The sequence below is a fragment of the Festucalex cinctus genome, chromosome 16, assembly GCF_051991245.1.
Source record: "Festucalex cinctus isolate MCC-2025b chromosome 16, RoL_Fcin_1.0, whole genome shotgun sequence".
NCBI lineage: Eukaryota > Metazoa > Chordata > Actinopteri > Syngnathiformes > Syngnathidae > Festucalex > Festucalex cinctus.
In genome coordinates this window covers 4,355,280-4,366,487 of record NC_135426.1, presented here as the reverse complement: position 1 = coordinate 4,366,487, position 11,208 = coordinate 4,355,280, and the positions used below count along the sequence as shown (strand labels likewise).

The 11,208-nt window shown below is 40.9% G+C and overlaps 1 protein-coding gene and 1 long non-coding RNA gene across 10 annotated transcripts in view; one reads left to right on the top strand and one right to left on the bottom strand.

Annotated features, from left to right (window-relative positions):
- The first annotated feature begins 221 nt into the window (after positions 1 to 221).
- LOC144003248 (glycoprotein hormone alpha-2-like) overlaps positions 222 to 11,208 on the top strand; it is a 38,594-nt gene continuing 27,607 nt past the window's right edge. For 5 of the 7 annotated variants that reach the window (XR_013278919.1, XR_013278920.1, XR_013278921.1 and 2 more), the window contains exons 1-2: positions 222 to 371; positions 702 to 820. Coding sequence is in view for 2 of the 7 variants with exons in the window: in XM_077499299.1 (XP_077355425.1) it covers positions 2,666 to 2,885; positions 3,318 to 3,545; positions 3,833 to 4,872 (1,488 nt within the window). In the remaining 5 variants the exon portion in view is untranslated. Of the gene's footprint in view, positions 372 to 701; positions 2,886 to 3,317; positions 3,546 to 3,832; positions 4,938 to 11,208 lie in introns of those variants that run through there. The other 2 variants (XM_077499300.1, XM_077499299.1) reach the window with 2 other exon arrangements.
- LOC144003722 (uncharacterized) lies at positions 5,394 to 8,325 on the bottom strand. Of its 3 annotated transcripts, none has more exons than XR_013279046.1 (6): positions 7,584 to 8,325; positions 7,297 to 7,423; positions 6,502 to 7,038; positions 6,185 to 6,365; positions 5,873 to 5,992; positions 5,394 to 5,793 (listed from the first exon to the last, which is right to left on the bottom strand). It is a non-coding gene; the product is annotated as an uncharacterized LOC144003722 (long non-coding RNA). The 3 variants fall into 3 exon arrangements; XR_013279047.1 differs by having other exon boundaries at positions 7,954 to 8,325; XR_013279045.1 differs by having other exon boundaries at positions 7,297 to 8,325.

Sequence of the window (11,208 nt, the reverse complement as noted above, 5' to 3'; positions counted from 1 at the left end):
TGTTTATCTCCAAACACACTCACAGAAATAAGTCTTAAGTCGTCAAAAAAATAAATACTCAAATATAGTTTACAATCTTGAAATTTCTACTTATGTACAGCAGGAATGTAGTATTTGGTACTTAAAAAAAAATTTTTTTTTCAGTCGATTAAAATGTAATTTTCTGTCTGAACACAGAGTGGCGCTGTGGCTGCGTGCCACCACGAATACGGCAACGAAGAACACGGTGTGACGTCACTGAATGGTTGCTCAGCTACAGTTTATATTAAAAAAAAAAGGCGCATTTGTCGGGATACAGATAATAAACTGTGTCCAAAAGTGACAACATGATGGCGGTCAGCAGACGAACTCTGGACAGGATTTATTCGGCGGTAAAATTTACGCTTGTTTAATTAAGTAACGCCAATGTCTCATTGAGTTCGTTTTCTTTGGAGCTAGCAGCTAGCTTGGTTGGGTGTAAGCTGCTAGCATAAATGAGCAAATTTCAACATTGTGTGTTTAAAATAATAGACAGTAATTAATACAAACATAAATAACTTGTGTTCATTACACATTTGGGTTTTAGTCAACACAAGTCAATGACTCGTCATATAAAGCGTTTATAACTTTCATAAATCCCACATTTGCAGCTGTGCATCTTAAATGCAATAAACAAAGCTCTGCTGTTGCTCAAATGTATGTTTTTTGTGTGTTTCTGTCAGGTTTTGTTTGCTGTTGTGCTCTTGTCATGGTCATACGTCATCTACGCCGGCAGGGTCGCAGCTCTTTGGCTGCTGGAGAAGAGGACCAACCTCTCCCCCCATGATTGACAGCTTCTCCGGTTAGTGCAAGGCATGAACAAAAGAGAAAACGTTCAGTCTTTTTTTCTCATTTCTAAAACTACCATTTCTATTTGAACCCCTGGAAAAGAAAACAAACAAACAAAAACCTTTTCCTAATTAAATTTTATGCGCAGACTAAAAATACTTAATTGGAAAATGGGCCACAGCCCTGAGATTGATTTTAATGTTCCATTTGTCATGTTTACACTATACAGAAGTTTGGTAACACGCATTAGTAATAAAATAATTTACAATTTTGTTAAATGCTATAGCCAATCCAGAGTCCAAACGTATTCACACAGTTCCTTGTGTCCAAGTCTAATAGTCCACATGTGGTTGTCTGCATGGACATAAATGAGTTGAAAACGATGCAATCATCGGACAGAAAAATTGTAGGAAGCGCAATTGTCATGTCATCTTCCAATAGCAACACATTTTGTTTCTCTAAACCAGTAGTTTTCAAACTTGTGACACCATGTACCACCTTGAAAAATAACATAGCGCTCCAAGGACCAGCATAATGACTAATGATGATGAAAATAGATTTACTGCAAAATTGTAGTTAAAGCAGCTATATGGAAGATTTAAAATTTCAAATCGCTACTGCCACCTGTGGCCGAAAACAAACTGCACGCTCGTACGCGCTGCGCGCACTCGTACGTGCACGACCTCAATACTGAAGACTGGGCTCTTCATATCCAATTAAACTATGTTTTCAGAGGTAAAAAGTTTTATAATGTTATACAAAGCTGGCCACTTCACGGAATGAGACTCTCGATCCCCACTAAACAATTTATGTCCACGGGACGTGCAGATCATATTGCTTTAGTCGGTCGAAGTCCAGTCCTGTGCTGTATTCCAAAACGATGTGCAAATTACGTCAATTAATTGGACCTCATTCGGATGTTAATATGCAGTTACATATTGTAGTCACCCTGCTCGACGGACGTCAACCTGATTCTAGTCATTATTAGTGTATGCCGCCCCCAGGCTAGCGTCATTGTGCATTAGCCGAAAGCTGGACTGTCCATTTATGGAAATTGACTATTGTGAAAAACATATAGACCCATTCACTACTTAGTGTGATACGGCCGTGAATGTTATCGCCATTCAGTAGTACCGTTCACATTCCGTTAGCATAATGTAGCTACAATAGGCTGTTTTCACGGAGCAAAATAAGGCAACATTTAGCCTGATTGAAACGCCGCGGAATGGAACGTCTGTTCTTCATAAAGTCATTCTGTTTTATTACATTCAACTTTGCCGCCCCTTTCACGCTAAATGTTGCCGTCCACCTCACTTTCACCCCAATAGTTACGACCGAGAAGTGATCGATCTTGAGGTTACTGCTATTTGAAAACAACACATTTTTTTCTAAATGTCAAGATACTCGCTTCTTACTTGGGGTGTGCTCAAAAAATCGATACGGCAATATATCGTTGCGGGCCTCATTACAATACACGTATCGATACGCAGGTGTCAGAATCGATATTGCTCGTTACCTTTAAATTGGCAGTTAATATTTGCCTTTGCAGCAGTTGCATTGTACCGAAAAAATAAAAACCAGCAGCGTCTTTGAAGTTAATTGCCTTAAATTAATGCAAAAATAACGCACCAGTGATTGGATACTGTGTCTTGCTTAGAAAAATTAAAGCAGAGGAAGAATATCAACATTTATTTACTTATAAACTTAAGGCAAGGCAAGTTTATTTGTATAGGTCGCTTGCACGTGTCGTCACTTCCGCCTCGGATTTGTCGTCGTCGCCATGCTGGGTGGCCTCCATTTACGTCGTGATTCGGTCTAACACGTATCTATCACGTTTGTTGTCTGCTCTGCGTTTAAAATGGTACATTGTTGGTGCATCGTTGGCTGTTCGAACAAAGCCAAGGGGGAAAATGGTCGGTCTTTCTTCCGAATTCCGAAAATAATTAGGAACCAGGGCCTGGAGACAGAGGAATTGTCAAAAAAAAGGCAAGCGAAGTGGTTGACGAACATCTCCCGTTCGGACTTCGGAGAGAAGTCGTTACTTTGGGCTCGTGTGTGCAGCGATCACTTTGTGAGCGGTAAGTTTGTTTACCTTTTATAGTAATGCATGATGGTTAATAACATTTCGACAGCCCATACATGGGCAAGCCGCTTATGTTTTGGATTCATGAGGAAGCAAGCTCGGTAGTACAAGCTGGCTAGCGGACGTTAGCCGCAAGCTAACATCGAACATTTTCACCCAAAGTAGTGCCAGTGCAAAGTGTTTACTGCTGAAATGGGATGGATTAATCTTATGCTCTTAATGCATAACATAACATTTTTGGTGGCAAAATGTAAACTTGAAGAAAAGAGACAGAAGGGGGTGAAGCAAGAAAACAGACCCCCGGTAGCCTACACGTCATGCTAAAGAACTTATTCACGGCCACCTTACTGCGGCAAAATAACCAGTCTTGCCATATAGGTCTACAATATATTTTATTTGTGTGTGTATTTGTTTATTTTAACAACAGGTCGCCCTGCGCCCCTTTTCCCGTCCGATCATCCCGACTGGGCTCCAGCATTAAAGTTGGGTCACAACAAGATCTATGTTTCAGCCCAGTCGGTGCCAAGACATGAACGTGCACAGGAGAGACGAGCAAAGAAAAGACGACTCGAAGTGGCAGAGAGTTTGTTGCAGTTATGCAGCCAGACGCCTCCAGAAACCTGTGCCCTCCGTACTGTTGACATCATTGACTCTGGTATGCCAACTCAGAATTAATTACACGATATATTGTATGCATGAATAAATGTATGTATGTGTGTGTACACGCACCTTAGATTTTAGAGACATTTGGAAGTCTTTATAGAAATAAGTATTAGTCTGTACCGATGTTCATACATTAAAAATTGCAACAAAATGTGTAAAATTCCTTTTACACTAAAGTTTGTGAAAAAAAAAAATGCTGGTTACAGTAACAGCACTATATTAAACCTATTACCAGTACCTAATTTTCTTTGATCTTTTTTTATATTTTTATTTCTTTAGGGATCACATGCCAAACTGACTTGACTGCCATTGACATGATGGAAATGGAGGCGAATATCAAGGCATTGGAGGAAGACAACATGCGACTGAGAGAAGAAGTGCACAAATTCAAAGACAAGTGTTTACACAGTACTCTCTCACAGCCCGAGTTGGAGCACAATAACGAGAAGGTCAACTTCTACACTGGCCTGGCCAACTTTAGCTTGCTGATGAGTGTGTTTCGGCATGTTATTGCACAGGTTCCAACGTCATCAAAAAATGTTCTCGATAGCTTCTCGGAATTCCTTATGACAATCATTCGATTGAGATTGAATGTTCCTTTAAGAGACCTAGCTTACAGGTTCAACACATCAGAATCTACCGCATCCCGCATCTTTGAGAAATGGATTGAAATTCTGGATGTTCGACTGAGACATATTGTCCGTTGGCCCAACAGAGAAGACCTAAGAAAGACAATGCCACTAACGTTCCAAGAAGCATTTGGTAATAAAGTGGCTGTAATTATAGACTGTTTTGAAGTATTTGTGGAAAGGCCGTCTTCGTTAGCAGCACGAGCTATGACATGGTCAAACTACAAACACCACAATACTGTGAAGTTTCTGGTGGGTATCGCTCCGCAAGGTGTAATTACATTTGTTTCTGATGCATGGGGAGGCCGCAGTAGCGATAAACATATCACAGAGAACTGCTCAATCCTTAAAAATATTCTTCCTGGTGATGTGGTGCTTGCGGATCGTGGTTTTACCATTGAGGACAGTGTAAGTTTATATTGTGCGGAGTTAAACATTCCAGCCTTCACAAAAGGTAAAACTCAGTTGTCTCCCTCGGAGGTTAGGAACTCACGGAAGATAGCTGCTGTGCGTATTCATGTGGAAAGGGTTATAGGACTGGTACGTAGAAAATACCAGGTGCTTCAGGGAACTCTACCCATCCACCTTTTGAAAACTAAAGATGGCCAAGGGTCCCCCACAATTGACAAAATTGCCAGAGTGTGTTGTGCACTAACAAATATTTCAAATTCTGTTGTCCCCTTTGATTAGACTGGATTTTTTTGCATTGCTCTCAATTGTTTGTTTGGAGTTAATAAAGGCAGAGATCATGCAAATTCTATTGTTGGGTTTGTTTACAAAGCTATACATAATGCAAATGACAGGATTTGACTCAATGTGTGATATGGTCACTCTTAAAATAATGGCATAAATCTGTATTATTTCTAAAAACGCAAAAAATGAAGTGAAAAATGATTATGTAGTAATTTCTGGGATAAAATTGAACTGTTAATTTATGATGTAGTTTAGCACAGGTACCTACCGTCCTGAGATTTTTATGTTAAAAAAAAAAAAATATATATATATATATATATATATTCATTCATAAACTGCTTATCCTCACAAGTGTTGATAATTTGTGTCAGAATATTAGGCCATTATTTTAAGAGTATGACTGTATGATGTTATGATGTGGTATGCGATGTCTTTCATTGTACTATGTACAGAGGAAAAAGCTGCTCTCTTTTAAATTTGTTTAATATAAGACAAGTATACCAGTACTGTGTCAAGAGTTTTCCCAATAATACATGTTTAATCAGTTCTCCTTGTTCTCACACTTGTTACAAAACCACTTTCCTTTTGGCAGTCTCCCTAAATTGGCACACTTCAGGTGGTATCGTTTAATGGTACAATTTGCTGCAGCACAAAAAACAACTCTACTCCGCATCTTTGAAGGACATGAGCAAGTGGTAGGTGACAGCGGCTGGGCAGGAACACTTGAGTCCACTGCTGATCTCGTAAAAGCTCTCCCGAGCAGTTCAGGTAGGAGGGCTTTTTGGAAAAAAAAACTCTGCCTTTTCCACCACACCTGCCCAAAACACGGGATCTGGGTGGACTCGCTCAATGTAAATGTCAGACTTTGTCCAGACCACAAAGTCGCAGAAGTCTCGTCCAGTCCATCTGTGCCTGTATCTGAAAATATTAGAAACATTGTAATGAAATTATGAAGCATAGAATTCTAAGAAACTACAAAAAGTAAAGCCATACATACCTGGTAATAATATTGGTGTTGTCGAGACAAGTGATGGGAAGTGTTGCCATCCGGCACCAGACAGAAATTGGGTGTTTTGACAGCCTCCTTAACAGTGAGATCTCGCACCGAGAATGGGCACTGCAACACAAAATGTTTGATTTGTGTTATGAGTGTGTATGCCAAATTGAGACTTCCGGTTTCCGGTCCGGGTTGCCAACGAGGGGCACAAAGTCAGAAGCACAAGTATTTTTGACGCAGCCCACACGTTGCAAACCGAACCGGAAACAAACTGATGTACAAAAACAGTCCTGCCTCTTCCGTGGCATATACCTTGATTTCGCAAACACCAACACCACAGCAGCTGCACTCAATCAAGGCATCAGGAGTTGCCCCAAGAAATGGCCACTGGACATTGGCATGAAGTCCTGTGTTCAACACTTCAAGATTCCGATGATGTTTCATGGCATCCATATACTGTTGTCGTGCTGCTTCCTCGTGTTTTAACCCCCACCTGCAAGACACACATTAAAATGTTTCACTTGAGAGCCCTATTGATCATGAATATCATATATATATATATATATATATATATATATATATATATATATATATATATATATATATATATATATATTATTGGTGTGTACCTTGTTGCCTCAGTTGAAAAGACATGTGAATCTGGGTAACAGATGGATTTCACCAGACTTGGGGAGGGTTTCATCGGGTTTGCCTGACAGACAGATTTCAGTTTTGATGCCGTAATTCTACCAGCCCGTTGTCTGAACCAAAGTTTAGATCCAGTTTGCGCAACAGTCTCTTTTGGCATATTCTGGACCATATCCTGCGTCAAGTCCAGTACAACCCCCTTGCCGAGTTCTTGGAGCTCCTCAATTGACAGTTCTAAATTGTCTTTGTCAAACAATTCTGTTAATGGCACAGGTAGAAGTCTTCTCTTTTGGGATGTAGGAGTCAGAGTACTCGGGAATTAATGACAGCATGGCCGGTTTTGTTCCACACATGAAAATGGCTTGGTTGAAGTCACTGATTTCCTGTGCTGTCGGGGTCATATCGGTCTTCTCAGTAGGGTGACTCGATGTGGCAGCTGGTGAAGATTCTCCTTCCAAGGTCTTCTTCCGACGCTTCGCAGACTGAAAGTCGATCTGTTTAACAGGCAGGAAAGGAACCTAAACAACAAATAAAGCATAAGAAAGCTGTCAGTATGCTCAGTAGTTACCATGAATAAGTTTTATTGTACTGGAAACAGAAACTAAAAATATGTCATCTGCACATGGCTTGGCTAGGAGCAGATAAGTTTGGAAGTACATGTAAATAAATGTTGAAATGTTGCTACAAATAAAAACAATGCTTTAGCACACACAATTTTGTCAATATGTGCAACAAAAGGGAAGTTGTCTGAAGAATCACAAAATAATTTACATTACCCCTCTCATGCTGGACGGCATTATCCACTTGTTCTTTTCTTCCGTGCAAGCAGTCGACCCTTTCAGACGTGTACGTGCTTCAAGATAGAAGAGTACAGCCCCCACATGCGAACAGCTTTCTCCTAATCTGTAATACAACAATGTGAAGAAAACAAAATCCATAGCAATTCATGGAGCGCTATGAAACAAGGATTAAAAGTACCATTCATTCAAGCATTATTACATAAAGCCGTTTCATGCCTCATTTTGAACTTGATTGATTTAATAGATATCATCATTCTCCTTACCCCGCCATACAATTGCAGTGTGCAGTAATAATGTCACCATCGTGTTTCACAAGGATCCATGTCATAAGCGGTGTGGCAGACATCCTCTGAGAGTGGTTAACCTTAACCAAGTTGATCAAGTAAAAACGTATGTTACTAGTGCAAGGGTAGGATTAAATTTAAGCCACATGGAGGCAGTGCTTACAGTCACTTTTTAATTCTTGTATGCTCTGCCACATTTGCCTGTTATAAAATCTGTTAGAAAAACCACATCAGGTAAACGCAGGTGTGCATGTAAACACACAAACACACTGATAACAGGAAGCCTGAGAACAAATAAACATTTTTGTATGCATTATGTGCAGCATTACAAACCAAGTGGTTTACTTACCCGTGCAACAACAACAACAGTTTCTTCGGATGCGACTTTTAAGTTTACAGTTTGTATCCACCCGCTTACAAAATAATTGTAAGCCTCCAGGGATTTGTAGGCTTTCATTTGTTGGCGTGTTACGGAGCATATTGTCAACACGAGGTAATGGAAAATGTCCAGAGTAGTCACGTTTGGCCAGCAAGCTTTCTCCGTCAAAAAATCACCCTTGGTCAGGACGTAGGGATCAATCCCGCCACACAGCGACACCTTCTGCCTGTACCGTTGTTTCTGATCTTCCGGTAAATCGCGAAAATATTGCGAAAATGACATTATTAGGTTGATAAGCTCTACCGTATAAGCGAGTGTTCCTTTCTTCGGAGCCGGTGGACACCCAATATGGCGCCCGAAGAAAAAACTCCCATGATGCATTACGATGTGCAAGCGACCTATAGCACATTTCATACACAAGGCAACTCAATGTGCTTTACACAAGGAAAGACAACACATAAGCATCAAGAAACAGTAGTTAACATTCAGAGGAAGAAAAATAACTGAAAATAGGTTACAAAATTTACTAAAAAGAACATACAATAACAATCTTAAAACATTATTCAACAAACTTTAAAACATTTAACATAAGGAAGTTTAAAATAATAATAATAATAAAAAAACACTTAATTAAAGCTGTTTAAAAATCCCTAATCAAAGGCATAAGAAAAAAGCAAAGTTTTTAACCTGGATTTAAAAGCATTTACACTCGGGGCTGACCTCACCTCTGTTGGTAGCCTATTCCATTAACATTGCACATGTGTCTTAATGTACCAATTTTCGTATATTTTGTTTAAAAACGAAATAGAATGTGTTACATGAAAAAAAAATGCTGTTTTTATTTCCCCAAATATTTCAAATAAGCACAGTTTAGAGCTGTAATTTTAATACTTTGATATTTTTGCTCATATCGGCTCATGCCTATTGTACATGTTCCCGGTGTGTCTGTGAAAACTGCTCCTTGCTCTGCAGTGCGTACACATTTAGACCAGGCATGCCGCTTGGTGGTAAACCAGAAGAGCTACTAACAAAAACATTTTTGTCTTCCTTCATAATAAACATATCCTTTAGGTATACATATATATGTTATTATAAAATGCAAGTATATTAATGTAAAATATCGGGATACGTATCGCCTTGAAGATCATGTATTGGGATACATATGTATCGCGATACGTATCGAATCGTGACCCCTGTATCGTGATACGTATCGTATCGTGAGGTTGGCGGCAATACCCAGCCCTACTTCTTACCTTTTGGAGTAGAAAGAAAGCCAGCTGTGAATCACTTTTCTAATCCAGGTCCGATCTCAACTCTCTCCACCGCTGAAATGTCAAACCAATGTTCACTCTTGTTCTTGCCCGGCGTCGGTCACTATTAAGTTTAGATTAAAAAAAAATTTTCGTGGCACTTGACATTGTTTTCATTTTTCTTTTTTAAGCAGCCTTCCGCGGAGTAACAGCGGGTGTCTGGGGCAGCGAAAATCTGTACTAGTTCCGTTCCGTCTTCGCGACTACAGGAAACAACTGACGAGACCGCGCGTGACGTCACATCCCGCAGACAGAGGGCGGGAAATTCGAAGGATTCGGACCGGACGCTTCCTAAATAAAATTGGCCAGAGGCTTGTAGGAGTACCCATTGTGAACAGCTAACCACGGGTTTTCACTGGATGCGGTTGCGGTGCGGTTGCGGTGCGGTGCGGTGCGTCTTGACTGCGTGCTCCGGAGGGTCAATTTTTTTGTCAATCCACACCGGCTCCGCACAGCTGCGGTCCGGCAGCTCCGTCGCCGCCCACTTCCCAACGTGTCTCGCGGGACCGCGCGCGCGCGATCATGTGGCATTTCACAACGACAAACATACAGAATGTCTGTGCTCAACAGAGAAGCAGAAAGAGAGGTGGACTTCTTTTGATTTAACTTTTTCTTCTTCTTCTGCTATGAGATTCCATGCAGCATCCTTTTTTTGGTTGTCCTTGTAAAGTATATTAATAACGAGAGTCGGGTCAGTGCGGGTCCACTCTTTTTTTCTGTCTTCCCCGTCCGGCTGCCGCTCAGTACGGCAAGCGACACAGGCACAACAAGCAATCGCGAACATCAAACTCACAATACATTACAGTCCTTATAAAAAGGATGTGCCGTGTCATATATTATTTTGTGGTTTTCCACCTCCAATATAAACCTCTCCTCGTCCATGTTCGCTGGTGTCTAAACCGTGAATGAGCACATGGCCCGGCGACGCCCACGTCACGTTTTGCTGAAAAACTTGAGAAATAGGAGCTGGCGAGTGTTTTATTCTGAAAGGTAACCGGAAATTTATTTTGAAACTGCCTCGGTCTTCCTGTCCCGCTCGATGTGTTTTGTGCTAGCTTGCCATTTGCCGGAGGCCTACCGCTGCGGCGTCCGGCAAAAATAGAAAATAGGTCTATCCTTGCGGAAGGCTTGCGGCACGCCGCAGGCCTTCCGCAGTCGACACGCAACGCACCCGCAAGCGGTGTAAACTGCACCATTCGAATGAATGGAATCTAATTGCTTGCGTCGCCGGACCGCACCGCAACCGCACCGCAACCGCACCGCAACCGCAACCGGTGAAAACCCGGGGTAAGATGTTGATCTACTAATTCGAATATGTTTCAGTCATAAATGGTCAAATAAAAAGGCTATTGTTAAGATATTTTTTTGGGAAATCCTCCATATAGTAGCTTTAAATATAGGAGAATATAAAGCACCTTGAAATAAAGTGTATTGCTAAAAAAAACACGTGTCAGTAAACGGGCAAGGCACATGACAAAGGTGGACAAAGCAGCCGGTAACGATGGTAACGATGCATGTGGCTTCATTGTTTGTGTGTCCCTCTGATGTAGTCTGTAATTAAAAGACATGCACTTACCAAACGTAAGTGTGCTTTGAAATGCATGTGTGCACATGCGCCTCAGATATGTAAATGCTGAATAGAATGAATGAGTGAGCTTCAGAGCGACGAGGATGTCCTCTTGACACGAGTGCTCCTCTACGAACACACACGTATAATTAAAAAGCTGCTTTGCATAGGTAGTGTAAGCAGTCTTTGGAAATTCAGTGAAATTTAAAACAAAAACAAAAAAACGCGCACACAAATTCTATATTTGTGGCAACACACATATGTTGAATATTATTATGATCCATGTCACATTAAAGTCAGACAGTTTGTGCAAGTCATGAAATCAAATGTGTGCGCCACTACTGTACT